This window comes from Macaca nemestrina, chromosome 9 (assembly GCF_043159975.1).
Source record: "Macaca nemestrina isolate mMacNem1 chromosome 9, mMacNem.hap1, whole genome shotgun sequence".
Classification (NCBI taxonomy): domain Eukaryota; kingdom Metazoa; phylum Chordata; class Mammalia; order Primates; family Cercopithecidae; genus Macaca; species Macaca nemestrina.
In genome coordinates this window covers 74,181,868-74,208,016 of record NC_092133.1, presented here as the reverse complement: position 1 = coordinate 74,208,016, position 26,149 = coordinate 74,181,868, and the positions used below count along the sequence as shown (strand labels likewise).

The 26,149-nt window shown below is 50.3% G+C and overlaps 1 protein-coding gene across 3 annotated transcripts in view; it reads left to right on the top strand.

The window, feature by feature from the left end:
• The window catches only part of LOC105465968 (discs large MAGUK scaffold protein 5), a 149,067-nt gene that overhangs the window by 95,233 nt on the left and 27,685 nt on the right, over positions 1–26,149 (top strand). For all 3 annotated transcript variants that reach the window (XM_071068791.1, XM_011714643.2, XM_011714644.3), the window contains exons 6-17: positions 1,141–1,400; positions 2,659–2,971; positions 8,973–9,157; positions 10,855–10,980; positions 13,988–14,120; positions 14,513–14,640; positions 15,322–15,497; positions 15,878–15,981; positions 20,400–20,492; positions 22,800–23,819; positions 24,888–25,011; positions 25,425–25,569. In XM_071068791.1, the coding sequence (XP_070924892.1) occupies positions 1,141–1,400; positions 2,659–2,971; positions 8,973–9,157; positions 10,855–10,980; positions 13,988–14,120; positions 14,513–14,640; positions 15,322–15,497; positions 15,878–15,981; positions 20,400–20,492; positions 22,800–23,819; positions 24,888–25,011; positions 25,425–25,569 (2,807 nt within the window). The remainder of the gene's footprint in view (positions 1–1,140; positions 1,401–2,658; positions 2,972–8,972; positions 9,158–10,854; positions 10,981–13,987; positions 14,121–14,512; positions 14,641–15,321; positions 15,498–15,877; positions 15,982–20,399; positions 20,493–22,799; positions 23,820–24,887; positions 25,012–25,424; positions 25,570–26,149) is intronic.

Genomic DNA, 26,149 nt, shown 5'->3' with positions numbered 1-26,149 from the left:
GCCCGGTGTGCTCTTCTTCATTTGCCTCTGAATTCTGAAGCACCTTCTTCAAGAAGCCTCTTCAGCCTTAGTCTCCCTCACAGTCCTCCCCTCTGCTACTCAGATGGCTCTCTCCAGCCCATTATACTGTTTTATTTTTTCTTTTCTTGATAGTTCTTACCTTGCTCTGAAGTTACTTTATTTGGCTTGTATGTCCACACCCTCCAAATTAGGATAAAAGGCCCACAGGTCACAACCTCTTTCTTTCCCGTCTGGCATCACCAGCACCTAGAACAGTGCTAGACATACTAGGTATTTGCATGGGATGCGAGGGTACCCTACACCATGGAGGGTCACCCTAGGGCTTTTGAGAGTCCTTAGGTCCGATTTACAAAACCTGATTCTGGGCTATGTGACTTTCTGGGAGGACTCACAAGATTCAGTATGTAATTATACTCAATGGCTGACATTTATTACAACAAACGTACACAGAGCAAAGTCGGCAAAGGGGAAAGACGCGTGAGGCAAAGTCCAGAGGAAACTGGGCCCGAGTTTCCAAGAGTCCTCTCCTGGTGGAGTTTCACCAGATGCACTGAATTCCTCCAGAATGGAATCCCAACAATACACGAGAAGTGCTGGCCTCTACGGAGGCCTGTTAGACACTCAGTGCCCAAGTGTCTTACTGAGGGCTGGTCATGTGGGTACCTCTGCCGAGCATGTACCCAGATTCTGTACTCCCAGAAGAAAGCAGGTGTTCAGCATAAGCCACTTTGTTTGTACGGGCTCAGTACCAGAGCTGCTTATATCACCGGAAGAAAGTTTTACATCAGCCTAGAGAACTGTTTACTGTTTGGGTTCCTAGACACCATTCAGTAGAGTCAACCTTGCAAGCAGGTCTTTCTAAGGATATAGAAATCTCAGGTCAGCTGTGTTAACTGTTCTGCACAATACTTAGTAAATACTTGTGACTGAGTGAATCTAAATGAATCAGCCCAGTGTGACTGCAAGGCCTGGAGAATTGGACCTCAAGACTCTCAAAAGCCCTAGGGTGACCCCCCACCTTGTCATCAGTCCCACCCTCAGACAGACAAAAGTGAGAGTGGGAGGTCTCCTCCACCACCTCCCCCAGACCCTTGGTAAGTGGGACTGTCTGGTCTCCAGGTGTTGAAGCACAACGGGTCATCCGAGATTCTCAACAAGCTATACGACACGGCCATGGACAAGTTGGAGGTGGTCAAGAAGGACTATGACGCCCTGCGGAAGAGGTACAGTGAGAAAGTCGCCATCCACAATGCAGACCTGAGCCGCCTGGAGCAGCTTGGGGAGGAGAACCAGCGGCTGCTGAAGCAGACGGAGATGCTGACCCAGCAGAGGGACACGGCCATCCAGCTACAGCACCAGTGTGCCCTCTCCCTGAGGAGGTAGGGCTAGGGCCACGGGGGGCTGGGGGCAAATGGGTCCTGTAAGGTTCCCAACCACCCCCAGGTGATGAGAAGAGCATGAGTTACGATGCTTTTTCAATCAAAAAATGCTTCTGACCAGGAAACCTTTTTTTTTTTTTTTTGACACCGAATCTGTCTTGGGAATCATGGCTCCCTCCTCCCATCTGAACATCCCTGTTTACCTTCAGGTTCACAGACACCATTCAGTGGTTAGCCTTGCAAGCGGGCCTTTCTGAGGATGTAGAAATTTCAGGTCTGCTGTATTAACTGCGCTACACAATGCTTAATAAATACTGGTGTGTTCTGAGCATCCTGTTTCTTTGGTCCCTGCCATGTGCTTCTCCCCTCTGTGGCAGTCACCCACCTAGCAAATAGGAAAGTTAATTCTCTGGGGCGTGTGTCTTCTGTTATCTTTAGAGATGTGATATATGCCCTCAAACAGTGTTTTGTAGAGTATGTGCCTGTGAATCACCAGTTCTCTGGAGCATTTATCAGTTTCACATGAAAAGTGCTCTCTGGCGATAAATAGGTTTGAGCATTGCCAGGTTGAACCCAGACAGATGTCTCTGCTGCAGGACTTCTCAGAGCCTTCGGTGTGGTGGTGTGCAGTAGGTAGACTCTCCAGGAGGCAGCCAAGATGCAGAGTTTCCCAAACAGAAATAATCAGATAATATACTTTTTTTTGGGTCATGGAGCTCCATGTAGAACCAGTGTCTATGGACCATACTGAGAATTGCTGGTCTGGAGCCATGGGCTGTGATTTGCAGGCTGCCTGTGTGGAAGATGCCCCCCGGCCTGGAAGGACCGAGCTGTGCTCTTTGAGCGAACTTGATGACCTTGTCACAGGGCTGTACTGTTCGTATCTGTGAAATGAGGCGGTTTGACTAAATGATCGTTAAGGCCTCTTTATGCTGTTATCCTGGCATTGTTTTGTTTTTATTGTTTTTTAAAATTAATGTGGCTTGACTGTGGGAGAAATACGCTGTTGTTTCTAGTGGAGCGGAGGGCGTAATGTCCTCAGTTCAACTCCTGGCATTTGTAAAGGGCTGAGAAAAATTCCAGGTCTGGGGGCACTGGTACTCCGTGAGTTTTCTCTTGGGGGTGGAGAGAGTGACTTCACTTGAAATTTCATGCTTGACTGTCCAGCACCGCAGAGCTGGCGGGAGGCAGCAGCGCAGCCGGCCACTGACCGGGCAGCGCCCCTGCCCCTCCCACGTCTCGCCGCCTCTCTCCCCAGGTTTGAGGCGATCCACCATGAGCTGAACAAGGCCACAGCGCAGAACAAGGACCTGCAGTGGGAGATGGAGCTGCTGCAGTCAGAGCTGACCGAGCTGAGAACCACGCAGGTGAAGACAGCGAAGGAGTCGGAGAAGTACAGGGAGGAGCGGGACGCTGTGTACAGCGAGTACAAGCTCATCATGAGTGAGCGCGACCAGGTCATCTCTGAGCTGGACAAGCTGCAGACCGAGGTGGAACTGGCCGAGTCCAAGCTCAAGAGCAGCACATCTGAGAAGAAGGCGGCCAGTGAGGAGATGGAGGCGCTGCGGCAGGTAGGTGGGTGGGCTGGTGGCTGGCTTTCGGCCTCTCCTACAGCGTCCCGGGAAGAGGGGCTGCAGAGTGCATGGTGTCTGGATTAGAAGCCTCCTTCCCATTGGAGTAAAGGGCTTCTGATAGAAGGCCTAAGTGCAAGCTGGGTTATCAGACACCACCAAGGTAACTCCTGAGCTCATGCTCAATGCCCAGCTGTAGTCTGGATTACAGGGGACAAGTGGGGAGGGAGGCCCAGACATAGTCGTGGATACCTGGAGCTTACACACCAGGAAGAGTCAGATGACGCGCACCGATACTCTCACACCGAAACCCATTGCTACGTAATTGCAGATCAGTCTCATGCTGAAAGTCAGTGATATCTCAAGGACTTGCTTATTATGAAGCAAGATACCAAGGCCAAGTTCCCAAAGCCATAGATACGTTAGGCCTCTTGCGTCTGGAAGAGTACCCTCAGGGGCCCTTCTCCACCAGCAGTGTGCATCTGATCGAGTCTGCTCTTGAAAAAGTGTTTCAGGCTCCTGCTGGGAAGATGTGCTAGTAGGCTGAGCCTACTAGTTCTTCTCCTGAAGCTTTGCTGCCTGGGGGCCACACCTCCAGGGTTGGGGAGCTGGGATGTTTGATAGCATTGGATTGGGCCACCTAGCTCAACTCCTGGGTGGCCAATGTGGATTTTCTGCCTCCTTCCTACCTGTCAACCTCTCCTCATCGTGGAGCTCCTTGCCCTAGGTCTAGCTGAGCCCTGCTGGGGCTTGGATGGGCCCATGGAGATTCCCTTCAGTCTGTGTTGTGTGTGGCTCTGATTAGAGCTTCTAGACTTGATCACAGCAGATTTTTTCCCCTATCAGAATAGTTCTCGGATATTCACGTCCCTCTATTCTCCTGCCTTTCTGTGCAGGTCAGTTGGAATGCAGCTTTCAAAGGTGGTTTATGAGAAGCAAAAAGCAAGGCGTTAAAGGTCAGGCAGTTTGGCAGGGGTGGTATGCATTGGATCATTACTACCAGGTCCTGCCATACCAAGTGTGAGGCAGGTGATGCCTGATGGGTGACCAGCATGTCTTTCAACTGATACAACTTCTCTTCACGCCCGGGCAGTGATAGGGGATGTGGGGAATGCATGAGACACAGGCCCCTTGCTGAGAGATGGCCCTCCTCAGTCATGTGGTCTCAAACCTCTCTAGGCCTCTGTTTCTTTTTTTTTTTATGAGACCGAGTCTTGTTCTGTTGCCCAAGCTGAAGTACAGTGGCACAATCTTGGCTCACTGCAACCTCTACCTCCCGGGTTCAAGCAATTCTCATGCCTCAGCTTCCCAAGTAGCTGGGGTTACAGGCGTGCGCCGCCACGCCTGGTTAATTTTTTGTATTTTTAGTAGAGATGTGGCTTTGCCATGTTGGCCAGGCTGGTCTCGAACCCCTGGACTCAAGCAATCCTTCCGCCTCAGCCTCCCAAAGTATCGGGATTACAAGCATAATTTCACCGCCCGGTGAGCCACTGTGCCTGGCCTCTGGGCCTCAGTTTCTATTTTTAATTTACTTTTTTGTTGAGACAGCCTGTCTGTTCCCCAGGCTGGAGTGCAGTGGCACAATCATAGCTCACTGTAATCTCGACCTCTTGGGTTCAAGTGATCCTCCCACCTCAGCCCCCCAAGTAGCTAGGACTATATGCAAGCACCACCACACCCAGCTAATTCTGAATTGTTTTGTAGTGACGCGGTCTCACTATGTTGCCCAGGCTGGTCTCAAACTCCTGGGCTCAAGTGATCCTCCTGCTTCGGCCTCCCAAAGTGCTGGGATTTCAGGCGTGAGCCCCTGCACCCAGCCAGCCTCAGTTTCTTCATCTGCACAATGGAATGGTGGTTGTAATGAACAAATGATTCAATATAGAAAATACATCATCGTGCCTGCACAAAGCAACAGTGAGTTGAGATGGGCATTCATTATTATGCCCATCTGAATCTTACTACTCTGTTAGGATTAGGGTGAACCTCATTAAACTGTTTCTTTGGGTAAAAATGGGCCAACCAAGTAATGGGAATTTCGTACAAGGAACCACCAAGACTTCTGGAGACCCTTGAGGCAAAAGCCAGTGTGAAGATGAATATTTACTGCAATGAAATTTTTGAAAAGTCTATTAGAATAAATTTTTAGTAAGTGAAGATAATGCATTAGAACTTGGTAATCATCCTAGAAAAACCATGAACTCATGTTCACATCCTGGGATCTGAGCACATAATTGTTGGGGGAAAATGTCAATATCAAATCAGGAAAACAAAATGATAAAGATGGAAACTTGGAAAATGACCAAGTCAGTAACTGCTGTGAAATGTCACAGAATATCAGACACATGCCTGGGGAATGACAGCGAGCCCGTGCGGATGGAGTTTTGAGATTTTCTTTTTTCTTTCTTTCTTTCTTTTTTTTTTTTTTTGAAACGTACCTTCCCTCTTTTTCCCAGGCTGGAGTGAAGTGGCACGATCTCAACTCACTATAACCTCCACCTGTTGGGTTCCAGTGATCCTCCTGTCTCAGCCTCCTGAGTAGCTGGGATTATAGACACCTGCCAGTACGCCCAGCTAATTTTTGTATTTTTAGTAGAGATGGGGTTTCGCCATGTTGGCCAGGCTGGTCTTGAACTCCTGACCTCAGGTGATCCACCCACCTTGGCCTCCCAACATGCTAGGATTACGGGCCTGAGCCACTGCGCCTGGCCATATTTTGAGATCTTTGAAGTTAATGGTGAAGACTCTTTGTAGAAATGTAGAAAGTACAGAGATGTACAGAGAACACCTGAGTTCCCCGCGGTGCTGGCATCCAGCAATGAGACCCCCAGGCCTGACGTCCTTGGGGCAGCCGTCGCCTTCCCAGCACTCAGGCGAGCCCTTCAGCCTGGAGCCCGCCTCCAGCCTCCACAGGGGGTATTGGCTGGGCACCAAGTGCAGCTGTCAGCTGAGACAGGGATCTTTTCCAGGCCCCGTTCCGAGTCAGCAGGCAGGAGATAGCCCCCGCTGCTGCCCGTCAGCTCTAAGAGCTGAAATCCTCAGCTCCTTCTCAAGTTGGTCTGGCTTCATGAATAAGAGCACTCTCCACCGGCAAGAGCAGGCCAGGAGGGCTGGGCAGTGAGGCACCCTGGGGATTGGCCCCGCCACCCCACTGGCTGCTGCCTGTCAGGGGTCAGCTGTGGGGGGCCTTCTGGCAGGTCTAGCTCCCTCACCACAGAGCTGTCTTCATCCTGCTCAGCCCGAGGGCTGGGCTTCAGTTTCTGGTGTCGTGCTTGCATGCCCCTGTCGTCTATCTGCACCTCTTGCTCCATTTTCCCTTTTCCTTCTCCATGCCCTCTCTCCCTTCTGTGTTCTGAGTGGGCTGAGGCAAAGAGCACCGGGAGGCCAGGGGCCTGTCAGGGTCTTTGACAGGTTGGCTGTGCCCTCACCTCCTTACCAGCTCCCAGAGGGGAGATATCCTCAGGAGCTCCCCCAAGGCCACCCTCCTGCCTCAGGCCAGGAGCTGACCTTGTCCAGCGAAGGCTCATTGCTCCCAGGAGGAGGGAGGAACTGCCTGGGGAGTTGAGGTTGGCACCACTGGAAGCCATAGGTCACTGCTGCCTATTGCAGAGATCTCCCAGGTTCCAAAGCACTTTCCCAGAAGGGCCCTGCTCACCGAACCCTGTCTGTAGAAGGGCAGCCCCCCACGCTCCTGCCGTCTGCCGCCCTGAATGCAGTTTCACGTCCAGCTACAGGTCCTGGTTGAGGAGCTGAGCTCAGCTGTGGTGGACAGACTGGACAGTGCCAGGGGACAAGGTGAGGCAGCACTGGCCTTTCCAGAACTTAGATGCAGAGGGCTGTTGTAGCAAGAGAAGCTGCCCAGGAAGCAGAGGGAGGTGCCCTCACCTGAGAGCCGTCTGCTCAGGGGCACCACTCCACACTTGGGCCCCATCCTCCCCTGGGACCCTCGAGTGGGCTCTGGCCCTCTGGGGCTGGGTTGCAGCCCATGGGCCTTTCTCACCGGCCTCATGGCTGGGTCTGGCAAGTGTCTTGTGAAGACCGGCCCATCTCTTCCCACGCCTTTGCTCACCCAGCACTGGAAGAAAGAGACTGCAGGTGGCGCTTTTAGAGCAGACTCAGACTGACATCTGATGCCTGGGGTAGAGTCTGCCTGGGGTAGAGGAGCCGGTACTGATCATGAGTCAGCTCTGCAGGATGGGGGAGCCCTGGTGAGTCACTTCTAGATCCTGCGGTTCCTCACCAGTGTGATCAGAATCAATCAGTCGGTCACTTGGGTCTGCTGGGCTTCCAAATTTTACCATTTTTTTAAAGGTACCTCTTTCCCCTCTTCCCCCTTCACTAAACCTAAGTATAGTACTTCTTGTATTCCTTATAAGGAAGCAGTATTTGGGGATGAATTCATTTTGGAGACCAGCAATGGCGTGGGGCCCAGGGGAAGGAAGGGAGCTGTGGGCTGGGGGAGCTGCCCACCTCCTACGCTGCCTCTCCTCCTGTCTGCACCTGGGGCCTCCCTAGATGCTCATCCAGAGCACCATGGAGAAACCTTTCAGGGAATCCACGTGGTAACATGTGTCAGCTCTAAAACTATCCATAAATATATTGTAAAACAGTGAGTATAATGTAAATTTTGAAAAGTATTTTTTATCATAAATTCTTGACTAAATTAATACACTTTTGTTTTTTTTTTTGTTTTTTTTTTTTGAGACCGAGTCTCACTCTGTTGTCCAGGCTGGAGTGAGTTGGCGCCATCTGGGCTCACTGCGACCTCTGTCTCCCAAGTTCAAGTGATTCTCTTGCCTCAGTCTCCTGTGGAGCTGGGACCACAGGCACATGCCACCATGTCTGGCTAATTTTCGTAGTTTTAGTAGAAATGGGGTTTCACCATGTTGGCCAGGCTGGTCTCGAACTCCTGATCTCATGTGATCTGCCTGCCTTGGCCTCCCAAAGTGCTGGGATTACAGGTCTGAGCCACTGTACCCTGCCCCCAAATAATTCTTTTTAAAATGAAAATTTAGGGATTTTTTTTGGAAAATAGCAAACTAAACAAACACGGCATACCATGTAAAGCTGAAAAAATAATCAAAACTGAAATGATTTGAATGACTCCCAGGAACCGTGAGGTCCGAGCAAAGCCAGCCACTGCACTGGCACCCTCGAGCTTTGATGGTCCTTTTTGTGCAAATTGTTTTTCAGCTCCTCTGCCTCTGTTTTGAGAGATGGGGGGATTTATCAACTGACTGTAGGTGTTTTCTTGTCAGCTTCATTCTCTTCTCTTGTTTTCTATGTCTGAGATCTTTCTGAACATGTTTTTGCAGAGGCTGCCATCTCCTGTTCTCTGGAGAATGATCGTTAGAGGGAACGGAAGCTTTCTTCCTGTGCGTGTGTGTCTTCCTGTGTCCTAGCACTTGAGGGTGGAGAGTCTCGGGGCGGGGACACCAGTGTCATCACTGCCTCTGTTGTCATGCTTCTGTTTTGCGTGTTTGGAAAGCCTTTGAGCCAGGGGAGGAGTTATTCTTGCAGTAAACACTCACTTTGTCATCCATTATTTCTCCGTGTTTTCTAAGGATTATAGAGGTGTGGGGGGGCTTTTCATATGAGTGCTTCTAAGAGTTTGACTTGAAATTTTAGTGGAGCATATAACTCTCTAGGGATGTGCCAAGATACAAATGCTTCAGATTTCAGCTTTTTAAACGAACTGAGATACACAGCACTTCACCAGCAGGAACACTGATGTATTTTTGTCTTTAAAAATAACTCGGCTTGCCAGATTATAAAAACCAGGATCACAGACACGGTGGGGGCTGTGGGGGGGGCGCTGGTTAATAGGACAGTGGCTGTGGGGTGTAGTCACTGGGGGTATGGGTGGCGGGGGTGTGCTGCGATGGGCTCCGTGTTTCCATCCAGCTCCCTAGAGCCTCAGCCTTGACCCCTGCACTGGTGGGAGGCGCTCCTGGTCCATGAGGCTCAGCAGCCTCTCCCTCTCCCTGCCCCTTACTCCCACCAGATCAAAGACACGGTGACAATGGATGCTGGGAGAGCCAACAAGGAGGTTGAAATCCTTCGAAAGCAGTGCAAGGCTCTGTGCCAGGAGCTGAAGGAAGCCCTTCAGGAGGCGGATGTGGCCAAGTGCCGGCGGGACTGGGCCTTCCAGGAGCGAGACAAGATCGTAGCAGAGCGTGACAGCATCCGGTACGGGGTGCCTTCGAGCTGGCGTGGGCTCGCATCTCCCCAGGATGCGGGGACCTGCTAGGGTCTGTTGGGAGGGTCCAAATCGTTTGCTGTGTGTCCAGGTAAGGTGGGAGGGACCTGGGCTCCTCCTTTCTCACCCCTAGTTGATGCCCCAGCCTTGCCTCTTAGTTTTAGAATTTTCCATTGTTTCTCCCTCCCATGTCACTCAGCCCTATATGTCCTCAGTATGTACTATGTCCACATGAGACGCCTGTGAAGGGGCATGAGGCCAACCTCTTTTATTTGAGGGCTTCTGATGAGAAGAGCACATCCGAAATGCGTCCTTTTAGCAGTATTCCCCAGGCGCCTACTGTGTGCCAGGGTCTCAAATCCCTGGAGCAAAGAGACCTCGGGAGAGGCTTGGGTGGGCAGGGCAGTGAGGGAGGAAGATGCGTGACTGAGCTCCAGGGCTGTGGGGGGCATGCAGGGCTCCCTGGGGTGTGGGGAGGTCTCCCCAGAGAGCATGGCATTCGAGCTAGAACTGGAAGCACGAGTGGGGTTTTTCCAGGTGGAAAAGGGGGAAGGGCATTGCAGACGGAGGGGACCTGTGGCGTGTGCTCAGGGCAGGAACATGGATGAGTCATGGGGAGGGCAGGCTGGCGAGATTCCCAGGGGCAGGTGTAGAGGCCTTGAAATGGAAGCCAAGCAGTGTGGACTTGATCCTGGCTGGGGAGGATCCAGGAGAGGCTGTGGTCGTGATGATGTTTGGGGTGGGGAGAGAGAATGTCTTGGTATTTGGGAGGTTTCCAGAAGATTCCTTGTGGTTGGTCAGGGGAGAGACCAATGTCTCTAGGGGCTGATCAGGAGATGAGGATGGCTAGGTGGTGAGGCCCTGCCAATGGAGAGCACAGCTAGGTGCCCAGTGCAAGGGGAGGGAGGCCCAGGGGCTGCTCCCTGTCTGCTTCTGCCCGGACCCCTTCCACGGGTGTCTCTAGGGGGCAGTCCTTAGCCAGGCTCTGACTGAGGTTGGGGGAGATGTGAGGCTGTGGAGAGGTAGGAACCACAGTCCTCAGGGTATATCCATTTATGGAGGTGGCACAGAGCCCAGGCCCCTCCACAGCCAGGTCATCTGTCTCCACTTCCTTAGGGTCCTCTTTCGTAGAGTCTCGCCAAGCTTGTACTTTGCACCCTCACAGAGCTAAGAGAGACAGAGATACATGAGGACCGGCTGCTATCTGAAGGGGCTCCCATCCCAGTTGCAGGGTACAGGGATAGCTCTAGAAAGCTCTGCCTGTGGGTAGATGTGAGACATGGGGTAGTGCTGGAGCACAGGCCTGCCAAGCAGGTGGGGGTGCTTCATATAGAGGAGAGCCACCCCCGGGCCCTCAAGTTGACCTTAGAACAGTGAGTGTGTGCAGAGGGTGGTCCTTAACCCCAGGCACATTGAGGGTGAAACGGGGCATTGGGAACCTGACACTTGTTGCGGGGTGACTGTGGGGGTATATCTTCCCTGCACAGGTCCTCCACGTTCCCTCTGTCATGCACTGGGGCTGGCCTAGGTGGTCTTACCCCCAGATTCGCAAGCGCTCCTGTGCATCTGGGGATGGGGCACGTGCCGGCAGGTATTTGGAGTGAGGCAGCCAGGCCATCTGCTGCAGACCGGGAGCCCTCTTCCCCGTGCCCCTTCAGGTGACCTTGTCTGCTGCTCCTTCCACCAGGACACTGTGTGACAACCTGAGGCGGGAGCGGGACCGTGCGGTGAGTGAGCTGGCCGAGGCCCTGCGCAGCCTGGATGACACCCGCAAGCAGAAGAATGACGTCAGCCGTGAGCTGAAGGAGCTCAAGTAGGCTGGGATGGGCTCACATCTGGGAGCCCGGGGCCCCTCTCCCTTCTGGGCAAGGCAATGCTGAGTGCATTGGCCAGGGCCTCATCCTTCTGTGTCGAGCTGGCTGTTGGTCCCTTCACTTCACTCTGTCTTGCTCTGTCAGTCTGTAGAATGGGTTTGAATGTTATTTCCATGTTGGGTTAATTAGAAATTCTTAGGCCAGAAATTCTTAGACACAGGGCAGGCACTGTGTGCCAAGGCACTAGGAAGGGAGGGCCCTGTTCCCAAGCAGTCCATTCGGGGCAGGCATGCATGTGTTACCCATTCATTCATTCCCCTACTCACTCACTCGCTGAGATTTTTCAAGTACCTGCTCTGTATGGGCCAGCCTCCATTAGAGGCACTGGAGAAATGGCACTGACAAGCATATCAAGACCCTTTCCTCATGGGCTCACAGTGCACACAGACCAAGGTTGGGTCCATCTAAGAGACAAGTAAATCAATGAGTAAAATGATGACAGATTGTGATTTAGAGTTTTAAAGGCAATTGCAACCCCCATCCAGCAGTCTGTTCTGCCTGTGTTATTTGGATGCCCATTTGGAAGACTGTTTGGGGTGTCAGACATCCTCCCCTTGGTTACAGCAGCCTCCCAGGGTGTCATTTAAACACTCAGTGGCCTTTAGTAGTGCATTGAAATACAAAGATCAGGGTTTAAGCATAGAAATTGGCAGAGCCCAATAGGCCATGGTCTAAAACCCAAATCTAGTTGGAAAGCAGTGGCTCTCCATCCATTATGTGACATTTCCCTAGCTGTTAGTGTGGTGAGGGGGCAGTGAGAAGCTCGTGTGTGCATGCAAGTGTGCAAGCCTTGCACACTCAAGTGATGCCCTTCAGAGGGGAGTGACAGCTTCTCTTCTTTTCCATTCAGTAAAACTCCTAATGAGACAAAGAGCTCCGTTTATTCTGTAAAAATCCAGACTCTCTGGAGCTTGGGTGCTCTCAGGAATATTTTAGGAGTTAAGAGGCAAGGCAGGACTCTTCACAGGGACCATCTTGGGTCTAGCAATGTGATGGAATCAAGGAGTTCTCTTTGAAGGGAAAGTCTAGAACCTCTGGGGCGTGAACATGGGATGTTTTGCCTCTTGTTTGGGCCAGAGTTGCCTGAAGCTTGTGCATTCAGCTTGTGTGTTCATTCAGTATGTTTGCGTTTGTGCCTCCTGTCTGCTAAGTTCTCTAACTGGCAGGATGCGGGTGAAGGGGTCTGTGTTGCTGCCTGGGAAGCCTCAGGCACTCCCTGGTAATTCTAGATGAGACAGGTATAGGGAGCATTGAATGCTGAGCTCGGCTGCATTGGCCTGGGGAGGGGTTGGGGCAGCTTGGAAGGCATTGGAGCTCTGCCCTGGAGGCTGAGTGGTATTCTAGAGCCGGCTGGTGAGAGCACAGCCTAGGCAGAGGTGCGGCCCTGGAGCTTGTCTGCTGGAGCAAGAAACACAAGTAGGTCAGGAGCCCAGTGGGCAGCTTTCATGAGCTGGCAAGGCAGCCTGGACCCAGATTTCAGGGAGGGTGTCACAGGCCAGTCACCTGAGGATATAATGAGGCTTCTGAGTCTCTCTTTCCCATCCTTGTTACTGGGTCTTTCTCAGAACTAGTATTTTTAATTTTGATGAAGTCAAACCTATCTTTTTTTTTTTTTAAGATGCAGTTTCACTCTATTGCCCAGGCTGGAGGGCAGTGGTATAGTCTTTGCTCACTGCCACCTCTGCTTCCTGGGTTCAAGTGATTCTTGTGCCTCAGTCTCCCAAGTAGCTGGGATTACAGGTGCATGTCACCACACCTGCCTAACTTCTGTGTTTTTAGTTGAGACGGGATTTCACCATGTTGGCCAGGCTGGTCTTGAACTCCTGGCCTCAAGTGATCCACCCACCTCGGCCTCCTGAAGTGTTGGGATTACAGGCATGAGCCACCACGCCTGGCCATCAGTGAACATTTTTTAAAAGTGTAACAATGGCATTAAAGGAAATGTTAAGAACTACGTCTTCATCCTAATATAACTATTTAAGTGGCATTTCTGTTGCTGCTTCTGTCAGTTTGCATTTCAATTTGTGATATATTGGTGTTAACTTTTATCCGAGGTTAAGGGATTTAGGTTGAGATTCATTTCTTTGGCCATGGATGTGTAGTCGCTCCAGCATCATTAATTGGAGGCTGTCCTTCCTCTGTTAATGTATGCACCTTTGGTAGCTTGGGGCATTCCTGGGTTCCTTATTCTGTTCTACAGACCTGTGTGTATGTCTCCCTGACAGCAGCACCGTCTTGATTGGTGTAGCTGTATACTACATCTTAAATTGGATAGAGAGTTTCCTCCCACTTAGTCATTTTCAAAATTGTTTTAGCGATTCTGATGCCTTTATGTATACATTTTAGAATAGCCATCTGTATCTACAAAAAATCTTGTTGGCATTTTGATTTTATTTTTTAAATTAAATTTTATTCTTTTGAGATGGAGTCTCACTCTGTCGCCAGGTTGGAGTGCCGTGGTGTGACCTCTACTCCCTGCAACCTCTACCTCCCTGATTCAAGTAATTCTCCTGCCTCCCGAGTAGCTGAGATTACAGGCACATGCCACCACGCCCAGCTAATTTTTGCATTTTTAGTGGAGACGAGGTTTCACCATGTCAGTCAGGCTGGTCTCGAACTCCTGACTTCAGGTGATCTGCCCATCTCGGCCTCCCAAAGTGCTGGGATTACAGGTATGGACCACCGTGCCCAGCTGGCATTTTGATTTTAATTGTGTTAAACCTCTAGATAAATTTGGGGAGAATTTGTCTTTTTTAAAAAAACCACTGTGAAAAGTCACAGATACCCCAGAAGCCTTGACCTGACTCTCCGAGTTATTGGGAAACAGCGGGGAAAGGAACCTGTTTTAGCTCTCACGAACTGCCTGCCTCATGAGGTTCAGAGCTGTTACGCGGTGGGATGTTTCACCTCCCAAGGGGCTTTCACCATGGCTCTCTCTCTTCACAGGGAACAGATGGAATCCCAGTTGGAAAAGGAGGCCCGGTTCCGGCAGCTGATGGCCCACAGCTCCCACGACTCGGCCATTGACACGGATTCCATGGAGTGGGAAACGGAAGTTGTAGAGTTTGAGAGGGAGACGGTAAGCTGCCTCTGATGGTTCTTCTCTCCTTCTCTGATGGATGAGGGAGGAGAAGGTGACCCTCTTGCAGTATCTCCCAGTTTCAACAAGTTTGGAGGTTCTCCTTTTCCTCCCAGGAGTGTGACGGCATCCTTTCCCGGCAGCTGTCCAGGCTGGGTTGCAGCCGGGGAAGGGCAGGGTCCTGGGGGGACGCTGACAGGGATGTCTGTCTGCAGTGGCCAGAAGGGGCAGGTTGCAGGTACTCATAGGTTTCCATCCTGGGGATGGAGTGTCTCATCAGATGAGGTGAAGGGACAGTCCCCCACATTGGAGTGAGCAGCTCAGGGGCTTAAGAGCCAAATGTTTCTGTCACTGCTTTGTGAAATGTGTTGCTGTTGCTGCTGTTTTTGCAGGAGGATATTGACTTGAAGGCACTGGGGTTTGATATGGCAGAAGGTGTGAATGAGCCTTGTTTCCCGGGGGACTGTGGCATATTTGTCACTAAAGTGGATAAAGGAAGCATTGCTGATGGGCGCTTAAGGTAAGAGTTGAGGCCCAGGCCCTGGAGGTAAGGTGGGGCCCTTCTCCCCAGTGCGGAGGACCCGAAGAGAGCCAGGTAGCACTTAGGTGAACATTTCCCAGCCTGAGATCTGTCCAAGGCCTGCAGTCTCAGCAGCTAATACTGCTCCAAAAAGAAACAGTGCTTCTCAGTTGCCTCTGAATCTGATTATTCTTTAGTTACCAAGTGCTGTCTTTTGCTCCTTTGGGTGGGAAAGTGCTCAGGGGGTATGTGTGAGAGCCCAGGACGTACATGGCATGCTCATTCAGGGAAATAGTCATGATGATAAAATAGCTAACACTATTACAGTGCTGGCTGACTGCTGAGTACTGGTTTAAATACTTTATAGAAATTAATTGATTAGTCTTTACAACCCTACAAGGTAGGCGTGATTATTGCCCCCATTTTACATATGAGGACATTGAGGCCTGGAGGGGCTGGATCATACAACTAGTAAGTGGTAGGGCCAGGATTTAAACCCAGGCTGTCTAACCTCAGCATCTGCAAATTTTACCAATGTGCACTCCTGCAAGAGGAAATTTTCTGAACGTGTATGTGAGGCACCCACTCCTTGGCAGTCAGCCCCCTGAATGGTAGTGGTGGGCAGCTAACCGCTGGTCCCACAGCCTGTGTGGGTGCTGAACTGGCTGTGCCCCTTCTCAGGGTCAATGACTGGCTGCTGAGAATCAACGATGTGGACCTCATCAACAAGGACAAGAAGCAGGCCATCAAGGCGCTCCTCAACGGGGAGGGGGCCATCAACATGGTCGTGCGGCGGAGGAAGTCCCTGGGTGGGAAGGTGGTTACGCCGCTGCACATCAACCTCAGTGGACAGAAAGGTAGTGGGCCTGTGGACATGGCAGAGTGCCTCAGGTGGCTGGGGCCCTTTTTTGTGGACAGGTGCCAGGGGTGCCCCTTAGAGTACCTCATTCACAGGGATGAGGGGCCGATGCCATTTAAATGTAGCCCATGTGCTTTCCTGGCAGGAGGTCGTCTGGGCCCTGAGTCTTGCTTTCTGAGTGTTTGATTTACCTGGGCAGATGTAAGGGCAGATGTAAGTGAGCCCCCAATTGGTGGGACTGGGGCAGGGTGCAGGGGTAGAGAGGGTGCAGCCTGCTGACATCCTCTTTTGTGGGAAGATGGTAACAAAGATGAGGTAGGGTGACCGGGGCTGGGCAGCGAGGCCAGGGGCTACCCAGTGACCTCCTGTGGCTTGCAGACAGCGGCATCAGTCTGGAGAATGGAGTGTATGCTGCCGCCGTGCTGCCCGGAAGCCCTGCCGCCAAAGAAGGGTCCCTTGCTGTGGGAGACAGGATTGTTGCGGTAAGTCTCAAGGCTGGAGCCAGGGTCATCTGCTGTGCATAGACAGATTACATTTGGGAGGTTTGAGCAAGAAGTAATGAGCAAAGATTTTATATTTTCCTTGTTCTGGGCATTGTACTATGTGAACATTTAAACATAGGTTTCTTGATGGTATATTTCTATTTACTGTAGAAAATTAGGAAATAAAAGGTCTAGGAGGGAAATAAGAATCAATTGCGTTGCTACCATGTGTAGATAACCTTTCTCCATCTCTCTCTGTCGCTCAGGCTGGAGTACAGTGATGCAATCCCAGCTCACTGCAACCTCCAAAGGCCTAAGAGGGAAATAAGAACCACTTGCTTTCGTACCACCTGTAGATAACCTTTATTAACTTTTTTTCTTTTCTTTTCTTTTTTTTTTTTTTTGATATGGAGTTTTGCTCTGTCGCCCAGGTTGGAGTGCAGTGGCGCAATCCTGGCTCACTGCAACCTCCGACTCTTGTGTTCAGGTGATTCTTCTGCCTCAGCCTCCTGAGTAGCTGGGATTACAGGCGTGTGCCACCACGCCTGGCTAATTTTTGTACTTTTATAGAGATGGGGTTTCACCATGATGGCCAGGCTGGTCTCGAATTCCTTACCTCAGGTGATCTGCCCGCCTTGGCTTCCCAAAGTGCTGGGATTACAGGTATGGGCCACAGCGCCCAGCTTTATTAATATTTTAAATGTAGTTCTCTACATTTAACATTCTCATGAATGTTTATCAAGGACAGTTTAAAAAATTGACATCATTGGTGTTGTGACTTTTAAACACGACCCTTTTTTAAAAAAACTAAATGTAATACCTATTTTTAAATTTTTTTGTTACCAAAGTAAGTCCTATTTGTTGTAAAATAGCCAAGCAATACAAAAATATGTAAAATGAAAAGTGGCAGTCCCTTCCCCCTTTAATCCTGCTCCTAGAGATTGTCCCTGCCCCCATTTGGAAGATAAGTACCCAGCCCACATAAGTGCCCCTACAAATCTATATATACCTAGATAGATTTCTTGGTTTTGTTTTGCTATTTATGTACAATAATGGGATCTGCAATTTGCATCCTACCTTGGATATCTTTCCAAGTCTAGCCTGGCTAATGTTACCCACCTTATGGTATTCTGTTGTTTGATTATATGTAGTATAAATTATCCCCTCCCCCGATGGACATAGAAGTTGTTTGCAGGGTCTGCAATTGCAAACAGTCCTGCATTTAACTTTACCTGTGTGCATAGACCCTCTGGAGACACCTAATGGTATCTCTGAGACTGAGCTACAAATGCCATGAGATTGCTGAGTCATAGGACATGCAAATTTAATACTTCTAACTAACCTTTTAAAATTGAAAATGCCAGCAGGGCGCAGTGGCTCACTCCTGTAATCCCAGCACTTTGGAAGGCTGAGGTGGGTGGATCACCTGAGGTCGGGAGTTCGGGACCAGCCTGGGCAACATGGTGAAACCCTGTCTTTACTAAAAATACAAAAATTAGCCGGGCTTGGTGGTGGGTGCCTGTCATCCCAGCTACTCGGGAGGCTGAGGCAGGAGAATCACTTGAACCTGGGAGGCAGAGGTTGCAGTGAGCTGAGATCACACCACTGCCCTCTAGCCTGGGTGACAGAGCAAGACTCCTGTCTCTAATAAATAAAAACTAAAAACTGAAAATGCCATACACTTTTTCATGGCATACATACAAAATTCCAATAGTACAAAAGGCAAATAGTGACAACAACTCTTCCTCTGGCTAGACCTCTTGTGTACTACTTCCCACCCCGATGGCAATCACTGTTAACAATTTATTATATTATGTCCCAGAAACTTTCAAAACATGTACATCTCACACATTTTTGGGGGGTTGGGGTAACCTCTATGGGATTATAATATACTCAATTGCTCATCTTGCTTTTTGTTTTATTTTTATTATTTTTATTATTTTTTAAGATGGAGTGTCACTCTGTTGCCCAGGCTGGAGTCCAATGGTGTGATCTTGGCTGACTGTAGCCTCCGCCTCTCAGGTTCAAGTGATTATCCTGCTTCAGCCTCCCAAGTAGCTGGGATTACAGGCACATGCCACCACACCCAGCTAATTTTTGTATTTTTAGTAGAGATGGGGTTTCGCCATGTTGGCCAGGCTGGTCTCAAACTCCTGACCTCAAGTGATCCACCTGCCTTGGCCTTTCCAAGTGCTGGGATTACAGATGTGAGCCACCACACCCAGCCAGATTTTAGCAGCATGTCTTGGAGGTCCCTCCGTATTCATATCTTTTTATTTTTATTTTTGTTTGAGATAGTCTCACTCTATTGCCCAGACTGGAGTGCAGTGGCATGATCTTGGCTCACTGCAACCTCTGCCTCCCAGGTCCAAGTGATTCTCCTGCCTCAGCCACCTGAGCAGCTGGGATTACAGACCTGTGCCACCAAGCCCTGCTAGTTTTTTTGTATTTTTGGTAGAGATGGGGGTTTCACCATGTTGCCCAGGCTGGTCTTGAACTCCTGACCTCAAATGATCTGCCCTTAGCCTCCCAAAGTGCTGGGATTTCAGGTGTGAACCACCATGCCTAGCCTATATTCACGTCTTTAGATCTACCTTGGTTATTTCCATAAATGCGTGTCATTCCTTAGTGACAGCAGCCTAAGCTGTTGATCAGTCCCTCCCGAGGGATAGTCTGGGCATCTCTGCCTTTACTTACATCTGTGTCGTGCTGCATGGCCACTTCATAGGGACCCAGGAGTGTGCCCTGGGGTACATTCCTGGGGTGAGGGTTTGCTGGGTCAGAGGGCATGAATGTTTAACATCCAGTGAGATCTATCCCCTTTGCTCCAAAAAGGTCATGGCTTTTTCAGTCCTCCCTGCAATGTGTAGGGGAACTCATTGCCTCACATCTTTGCCAATGTTTTTTCAAATTTTTGGGGGAGCCAGAGTATCAAAGCTATATGGCCATTATGAAAAATTTTTAAATGTGGATATGTTATAAGGAAAAAAACCACAAATTAATTTACTACTTCAAGATAATCACTCTGCAGATATTTTAAAAAGAAAACTTGACTTTGGCCAGGCGTGGTGGTTCACGCCTGTAATCCTAGCACTTTGGGAGACTGAGGTGGGTGGATTGCCTGAGTTCAGGAGTTCAAGACCAACCTGGGCAACACAGTGAAACCCTGTCTCTACTAAAATACAAAAAAATTAGCCGGGCATGGAGGCATGCGTTTGCAATCCCAGTTACTTGGGAGGCTGAGATAGGAGAATTACTTGAACCTGGGAGGCGGAGGTTGCAGTGAGCCGAGATCATGCCTCTGCACTTCAGCCTGAGGGACAGAGCGAGACTCCATCTCAAAAAAAAAAAAAAAAAAAGAAAACTTGACTTTGAAATGATTATAGATTCATAGGAAGCTGCAGAGATAGTACAGGGGAGTCCTATGTACTCTTCTCCCTGCTTCCCCTCATGGTTGCACATTGCATGAGTATAATATCAAAGCTAGCATATTGACATTGGTACTGTGTGGTTGTTTGTGGTTTAACACATGTTGTTCTGTGTAACCACCACCATAATGAAGATGCGTAGCTGTTCCATCAGCACTGAGGTCTCCCTCCCTCTGCCCATTTGTAGTAACACCCCCTGCTCCCTCCCATCCCTGCCCTTGGCAGCTGATTTGTTCTCCATCTCTGTGATGTTGTCCTTTTGAGAATGTTACAGACATGGAATCATATAGTATGTGATCTTTGGAGCTGGGCTGTTTTCATTCCGCACCATGCCACCAAGATCCACCCAAGAGGCTGCGTGTGCCGGCCGCTCGTTCCTTATCATTGCTGAGCAGTGCTCTGCAATGTGGGTGTATCACAGTTTAGTCATTCACCTGTTGCACCTACACTTCTTAAGAAGGTCTGCACATAGCTGTGAGGGATGTGGGCAGAGATTCCGGGAGCAGGGTTGAGAGGTTCTTTGTGAACACTCACAGGGCCCCACTTCATGTGCTACTTTCTCTACAAGGCCTTTCCTATCCATGGTCTTGTTTTTAGTCCCCCTGCTTTCCCGAGCCACATGCATGCATTTATCTTCCATTTCCTCTGTGGAGGCAAGAGGCTGGGAAGTTCTGAGCTGAGGTCCCGTGCCACGTGGCAGGGCACAGCCAGGCCAAGATGTTCCCTCCAGGTCCTCGGTGTTCTGATCCCAGAAGGACACGTTCCTCCCCCAGCCTGCTGTGAAGGCTTTTGTGTTCCTCTACCTCAGAAACCCCTTAGCTGGACTCCTTGTGCCTCATCAGGAGGAACTCTATCCTTTGCCAACTCCTGATGTTGGCACCTTGCATTTGGTGACTGTCTAGCACAGGAGGTTAGGTGGGCAGAGACCCCAACCTGGTAGGCCTGAGGCCGCTCTGCCTGTGGCCTGACGTGCTGTCTGTCCTGCTCTAGATCAATGGCATTGCACTGGACAACAAGTCTCTGAATGAATGTGAATCTCTGCTGCGGAGCTGCCAGGACTCCCTGACCCTGTCCCTCCTGAAGGTAAGGGCTGGACGTGGCTCCGCTCTCATAGTCAGGAGTATGGGCAAAGCCCTGACTCCACACAGCCACGCTACTCCTCAGGGTCACAGGATCCTTGAGAACAGGGTGGGGATTTACCGAGTGCAGTGGGGGCAGGAACCCTGACTGGACGCTGGCCTGCAATCAAAAAACCGCAATCAAGGCCATGTTGGGCACAGTTGGGTACATTTGAATCTGGACCTGATAATTAGATGGCCTTAAGGAATTGTTGCCAATTTTCCTAGGTATGATGATGGTACTGGGGTTGTTATACAGGAGAATGGCCTTATTTGGGGGAGGTACAAACTAAAGTTGTTAGAAGTGATGTGTCATGGCCGGGCATGGTGGCTCATGTCTGTAATCCCAACACTTTGGGAGGCCAAGGCAGTCGAATCACTTGAGCCCAGCAACACAGCAAGACCTTGCCTCTACAGAAAATACAAAAAGCCCAGGAGGTCGAGGTGGCAGTGAGCCGTGATCGTGCCACTGCACTCCAGCCTGGGTGACAAAGTGCGACCCTGTCTCAAAAATGAAAGGAAGGGGCTGGGCGCGATGGCTCATGCCTGTAATCCCAGCGCTTTGGGAGGCAGGTGGATCACCTGAGGTCGGGAGTTCAAGACCAGCCTGACCAACATGGAGAAACCCCATCTCTACTAAAAATACAAAAATAGCCGGATGTGGTGGCGCATTCCTGTAATCTCAGCTACTCAGGAGCCTGAGGCAAGAGAATCGCTTGAACCCAGGAGGTAGAGGTTGCAGTGAGCTGAGATCATGCATTTGTACTCCAGCCTGGGTAACAAGAGCGAAACTCCGTCTCAAAAAAAAAAAAAAGAGAAAAAGGAAGGGAAGTGACATGTCATGATCTTCGTAACTTGCTTTCCAATGTTCTGTAGTATCATTATAGATACAGACAAAAAGACAATTTAGTGAAATATTGTTGAATCTACATGGTACATTTATGGACATTTATTATACTTTTCTACATATTTGAAAAGTTTAATAATAGAAAGTTAGAAAAAATAGGCCCAATTTAGAAAACATCTCTTAATGAAATGGCTGGGCCTATTTTTTCTAACTTTCTATTAAGAGATATTTTCTAAATTAACTATTTTCAAATTAATTGACTTTTTTTTGGGAACAGTTTTATGTTTATGGAAAAGTTGGGCTGATACAGAATTCTTAGTACTCTCTCAACCACCCCACCACCACCATCCCCACTCCTGTCCCTAAGTTTCCCCAATTTTGGCATTTTGCATTAGTGTAGTTAGTACATGCGTTACAATTAGCGAGCCAATGTGGATGCATTAGTATTAACTATAATGCATAGTTTACATTAAGGTTCAGTCTTGGTGGTGTATTTTCTGTGAGTTTTGATGCAGGTAATGACATGTACCACCATTATAATATCATACACAGTAGTTTCACTGCTCTAAACATTCCCTATGCTCCCCATATTTATCCAAGCCCCTGGCAACAACTGATCCTTTTACTGCCTCCAGGCTTGTGTGTTTTCCAGAATGCCATAGAGTTGGAATCACAGAGTATATAGAGTGGCTTCTTCACTTGCTAATATACACTTAAGGTTCCTCCACATCATTTCAGTTCTTTTTAGTGCTAATTAATATTCCGTTGTCTGGGTGTACCACAAGAGATATATTTTTAACAATGAATTTTTACTTTTATGTTTAATATTTTAAAAAATACTCAAGACATTATGCAGGTGATTTCCTTTTTTTTTTTTTTTTTTGAGACAGAGCCTTGCTCTGTCACCCAGGCTAGAGTGCAGTGGTGTGATCTCACTTCACTGCAATCTCCATCTCCCGGGTTCAAGTGATTCTCTTGCCTCAGCCTCCCAAGTAGCTGGGACTACTGGTGCATGCCACCGTGCCTGGCTTATTTTTATAACTTCAGTAGAGACGGGGTTTCACCATATTGGTCAGGCTGGTCTTGAACTCCTGACCTCATGACCTGCCTGCCTCGGCCTCCCAAAGTGCTGGGATTACAGGCATGAACCACCGTGCCCGGCCCAGGTGATTTCAGAAAGTGTTCAAAGTTAATAAAACTTTGACTCTTCTTTGAGTTCAGAGTGACCAGGGCCATGAGAAAACTTCTCCATTAGGAAGAAGCACATGTGTTTGTGTGTATGTGCGTCTCTGTCTGCCTGTCTCTTTTTTAAGGGGCAGGTGGCCCATTCCTGACCATTGCTTTACCTGTGGGGACGGTTTTCAGTGGCAGCTCCAAGTCCTGCCATCTCACTTTCTCTCTCACTCCTCTGCAATCCCTGCCTAGGTGTTCCCTCAGAGCTCCTCGTGGAGTGGCCAGAACATTTTTGAAAATATCAAAGACTCTGATAAGATGCTGAGTTTTCGAGCCCATGGCCCTGAAGTCCAGGCTCATAACAAACGGAATTTGATACAGCACAATAACTCCACGCAGACAGACATCTTCTACACAGACAGGCTGGAAGACAGGAAGGAGCCAGGCCCCCCAGGAGGCAGCAGCTCCTTTCTGCACAAGCCATTCCCTGGGGGACCCTTGCAGGTCTGCCCCCAGGCCTGTCCCAGTGCCTCTGAGCGTAGCCTGAGCTCCTTCCGCTCAGATGCCTCTGGGGACCGTGGCTTTGGGCTGGTGGATGTGCGTAGCCGGCGGCCACTGCTGCCCTTTGAGACAGAGGTGGGCCCCTGTGGGGTTGGGGAGGCCCCCCTGGACAAGGTGGACTCTGAAGGCTCCAACAGCGGCGGGACCTGGCCCAAGGCTGTGCTCAGCTCCACAGCAGCGCCTGAGAAGCTCTCCGTTTATAAGAAGCCAAAGCAAAGAAAGTCTATCTTTGACCCTAACACTTTCAAACGCCCCCAGACACCCCCCAAAATAGATTACCTGCTGCCAGGTCCTGGGCCTGCTCTCTCTCCCCAGCCCTCCAAGAGGGCAGGGCCTCTGACACCCCCAAAACCTCCCAGAAGGAGCGACTCCATTAAGTTCCAGCACAGGCTGGAGACTAGCTCCGAGTCAGAGGCTACTCTGGTGGGCAGCTCCCCATCCACTAGTCCCCCAAGTGCCCTGCCCCCCGATGTGGACTCCGGGGAGCCCATGCACGCATCACCCCCTCGCAAGGCCAGGGTCCGCATCGCTTCCAGCTACTACCCAGAAGGAGATGGGGACTCCTCCTACCTGCCGGCCAAGAAATCCTGTGATGAGGACCTCACCTCCCAGAAGGTGGACGAGCTGGGGCAGAAGCGTCGCCGGCCAAAATCTGCTCCCAGTTTTCGGCCTAAGCTTGCTCCAGTAGTGATTCCTGCTCAGTTCCTGGAGGTAGTGCTGAGCCCCAGGGTGCAGGGAGGGGGAGGCCTGGGGGGACAGTTGGCCAAAGGAGGGCTGCTGAGTGGCCCTGCACCAGTGTTCCAGGCTCCTGTTTAGCCTGGTACCTTTGCCTTTGCTGTTGGACTCAAGTGGGAAGTGGCCCAGCTAGGAGGTAGGTAAGTGGAGTGGAAATGCATGGTAGTGGGAGTGTGACACAAGAGGGGAACATCTTCTTGGGCATAGCATTTGGTTTGCTTTTTTAATAAGAAGCTTTTGAACTTAAACAATAAAACCTAGGGCATGGACTTGCCTTGAAGGGCTAGGGAGATGAGGTGGCACATGTGAGGCTGAGTGGGCAGCAGGACGGCCTGATTGTGTGTGCTGTCATAGTTTCCAGAAGAGTGAGATTGCTGGGGACTGTGGAAAGCATCTCAGGCACCAGTCCACGCTGCTCACTGGGGACAGAGAGCTTCCCACAGGCCTGCACATCAGACAGAGTTGTATGTGCCTGATACATGTGTGCATTCTCACCTTTTACATGATCTCTATGTGAAAGATTCATTCTCTGTGGTTTTCTTCTGAAGTAAAGCTGCTCCCTTGCAGATGTGTAAGGCAACATGAATGGGCAACACTTCTCTCCAGCTGTCCCCTCCTGTGCCCCAGTGGGAGGAGCTGGTTCCTGGGACAGAAACTGGCTTGCAGAGCTGCCCAAGCGCTCTACTGTTTTCGTGTTTGTTTTTTCTTTTTTTCTCCAAAACGGAGTCTCGCTCTGTTACCCAGGCCTGAGTGCAGTGGTGCAGTCCTGGCTCACTGCAACTTCTGCCCCCCGAGTTCAAGCGATTCTCCTGCCTCAGCCTCCCAAGTAGCTGGGATTACAGGCACCCACTACCATGCCCAGGTAATTTTTGTATTTTTAGTAAAGATGGGGTTTCGCCATGTTGGCCAGGATGGTCTCAAACTCCTGACCTCAGGTGATCCGCCTGCCTCGGCCTCCCAAAATGCTGGGATTACAGGTGTGAGCCACAGTGCCCAGCCATACTCCACTCTTTCTAGCAGACACTCTTGCCCTTGAATCTGCAGGAACAGAAGTGTGTCCCAGCCAGTGGAGAACTCTCCCCGGAGCTCCAGGAGTGGGCACCTTACTCACCTGGGCATTCCAGCCGGCATAGCAACCCCCCGCTATACCCTAGCAGGCCGTCTGTGGGTGAGTCAGCCAGCCAGGGCTGAGGGTCGGTGTAAACGCGGGATGCCTAGTCTCCAGGGAGAGGGGAGGCAGCATTTCAGAGAGCTGCCATGACTTTTCAGCCCTGAGGTCCAGGGAACTGGGAAATGCTGCCCTGTCTGGGATGGTTTGTCTTGTAGACATGAGATGTCTAAGCTTGTCAAAATGCTTTCTCCCCTGGGAAATAGGAAGCATGAAAGAGACTTCCCCACTTTTTACAGATGGAGACAGGCCAGGAGCCACAGACACATTGTGAATTGATGGTTAAAACTCATCTCCCAAGTCCTTTTCCCAAAAGACTGGGGCTGCGTCCTGGGATACAGGGAAAAGGCTTGTTTAAGTCTAGGGCTGGCTGGGTCCTTTGGGGCGACTCTTCTCACCAAGCGCATTTCTAGGCACTGTTCCCCGGAGTTTGACCCCCAGCACCACCGTGAGCTCCATCCTGCGGAACCCCATCTACACTGTGCGTAGCCACAGGGTTGGCCCCTGCAGCTCTCCACCTGCGGCCCGAGATGCTGGCCCCCAGGGTTTGCATCCCAGGTATGTGAAGGCACCCTACGCTTCTCTGTACCCCAGCTGCCCAAGCCCGCCTGGACATGGAACCACTGATGCATAAAGAGGCTCACTGGTGGAGAAGCTTCCTTGCCTGACTGGGAGGGGCTGGCTAGAGCAGCACAGGAAAGGGATCCTTAGGGCTGCTTTCTGAATTAATCAGCACAAGGTTTCAAAAGGTACTGAAGGACACGATAGTGATAGCAACTGATATTTGAGTGCTTATGTCCCAGCCACTGTGCCCAGACCTTTATGAATATCATTTCACCGAATCAACAGCAACCTCATGGGCTAAGTCCTGTTACCGTCTCTGTCTTCAAGATGAGGAAACTTCATAAGAGGGTGGGCTGGCTCCAGGCCACTGTTACTCATTCATTTGACAGATTTTTTTTGAGCACCTACTGCATGCCTTGGTCTATCCTAATTATAAGAGAATACAATGCTGAACTAAACAGATTAGCTTCCAGCTCATGTGGTGTGGTTTTACAAATGTGGGAGGCAGACAGAAAAAAAATGAACGAAGTGATATCAGATGGTGACGAGAGGCTATGAAGGTGGTCAAACAGGG